At 49.7% G+C, this 2,308-nt stretch overlaps 1 protein-coding gene across 2 annotated transcripts in view; it reads left to right on the plus strand.

Annotated features, from left to right (window-relative positions):
* IPO13 (importin 13) overlaps nucleotides 1–2,308 on the plus strand; it is a 61,464-nt gene that overhangs the window by 21,413 nt on the left and 37,743 nt on the right. For both annotated transcript variants that reach the window (XM_018558968.1, XM_018558969.1), the window contains exon 8: nucleotides 1,447–1,628. In XM_018558968.1, the coding sequence (XP_018414470.1) occupies nucleotides 1,447–1,628 (182 nt within the window). The remainder of the gene's footprint in view (nucleotides 1–1,446; nucleotides 1,629–2,308) is intronic.

Raw genomic sequence — 2,308 nt, forward strand, 5'->3', positions numbered from 1 at the left:
AGCTCGCGGTATACTGAGACGCCGCAGTATACTGCGGATCCCGACAATTGTGCCGGGATCCGCCCAGCTGCGTGACTGACAGCTGGCTCTGCCTATCTAGAGGCAGAGCCAGCTGTACCCGCCCCCTCCCCCGTCCGATCCGCCAGTCAGCGCTGGCGTATCGGAGCGGGGAATCCAGCCCCTCCCCTCTCATGGCAGAGAGCTGTGACAGGATTGAGAGGTGAGCGAACGCCGGTATGTGTTCGCTCACCTCCCGATCTACTGAGCCGACCTGTGACAGTCTCATTGTCACAGGTCGGCTAGAACTATGAGGTGAGTGAAAAGCACCCCCTCCCCCCATAGTTCTCCTTTAAAGCCCAACTTCGGCCTCAGCATTTAAGCTGTGCAGGAGTGGAATACCTTTAAAGCATTCTGTAAAATGCAGCCCTCTTTCTCCTCCTTCGCTGTCAGGCCCTTTTCTTTTTCCTGGGATTACTGATGTCCTGCATCCACTAAGCCAACACTCTTGTTGGCAGCATGGCCGTCATATTTTACACATATTTTCTTTATATATCTTTCAAGTTGGAGTTTATCTTAATTTCTATAAACTATTGATGGAGCACCAAATATTTGGTGCACGGAACACTTTTTATAGAATATGCCGAATCACTCGCAGTATCTCTTCAGCCTGCTGGGTTTAATGGGTATCATTTACCTGAGAGACTGGGGACATCTTGTGGTGGAACTGAATTACTGCAGGGGACAGCGTCGGAGAGGAAAGGGGTATTGCAGTCAGAGCTGCTTTTTTTAATTTAATCCATTGGGGGGGACCATTTTATAAAAAAACGTTTAAAGGAGAACTATGGGGTTAAGGCTTTTCCCCGTAGTTCTCCTCAGGGTAACAGGAGGACACAAACTAGCGTCCTCCAGTCACCCCTAGGCTCAGTATATAGGGAGCTACAGCTCGCGGTATGCTGAGATGCCCGCAGCTGAAGCAGATCCCGACAATTGTGCCGGGATCCGCCCAGCTGCGTGACTGACAGCTGGCTCTGCCTATCTAGAGGCAGAGCCAGCTGCACCCTCCCCCGTCCGTTCCGCCAGTCAGCGCTGGCAGATCGGAGGGGGGAATCCAGCCCCTCCCTTGTCGCAGCAGAGAGCCGTGACAGGATCGAGAAGTGAGCGAACGCCGGTATGTGTTCGCTCACTTCCCGATCTACTGAGCCGACCTGTGACAGTCTCATTGTCACAGGTCGGCTAGAACTATGAGGTGAGTGAAAAGCACCCCCCCCTCCCCCCCTCATAGTTCTCCTTTAAGCCAGTCGTTGGTCTTATATCAATCCTCTACCATTGCGACCTTTGTTGGACGTCTGTCGTGCCCCATACAGCCCCTCTTGGGGTCATGTGGTTATAATAAGAGGATGGAAGAGAATGCATTGCTAATGTCACCTCCTGTGTGTGTTTTGCTAGGAGCGCTGGCAGAATGGCTGGCAGACCACCCAGTCATGATCAATAAGGTGTTACCGCTCGTCCTGCACGCTCTGGGGAATCCCGAGCTGTCCGTGTCCAGTGTCTCCACTTTGAAGAAAATCTGCCGGGAATGCAAGTACGACCTTCTCCCGTACGCTGCCAACATCGTCGCTGTGTCACAGGTAACGCGATAGTGCAGATATCATCCACTTCTTCTTCATCTCATGCTGATGTAAAAAAAAAAAAAAGGAAGGGGCTCCATTAGAGACATTTCCCCTCACTTCCTGTTTTGCTGACAACAGAGGAAAATCTGCAACAGTGAGTGATACAGACAGAGATACAAATCTGATGGGTTCTCGCACTCCCCAACTACTACTAAAGAAAAGTCCCAGAAGCACGTACCCTCTAATGTCTCCTGGTACAGTCATACATAATACCGAGCTCTGTATCCCAGCGGTATATTCCTGGACTGAGACAGGAAGACACAGGCTAGAGCAGAAGTAGGCAAATGTTGGGGCCCTCCAGCTGTTGTGGAACTAAAAGTTATTATTATTATTACATAGTTACATAGTATTTGAGGTTGAATAAAGACATTAGTCCATCAAGTCCAACCTATTAGGATCTCATTCTAGGAGTACCTGTACCCCTGTATATTACCTGTACCCCTGTATGTTACCTGTACCCCTGTATATTACCTGTACCCCTGTATATTACGGTCCCTTAAGAAATCGTCCAAAAGTTTCTTGAACAATTCCACATTATTTGCTGAAATCACCGCCTGTGGCAGTGAGTTCCAGACCCTAACTGATCTTACTGTGAAGAACCCCCTTCGCCCCTTGTGCTGGAATTTTTTTTCCACCAA

Source organism: Nanorana parkeri, unplaced genomic scaffold (genome assembly GCF_000935625.1).
Source record: "Nanorana parkeri isolate BGI_ZX_2015 unplaced genomic scaffold, ASM93562v1 scaffold371, whole genome shotgun sequence".
In the NCBI taxonomy this organism is placed as follows: domain Eukaryota; kingdom Metazoa; phylum Chordata; class Amphibia; order Anura; family Dicroglossidae; genus Nanorana; species Nanorana parkeri.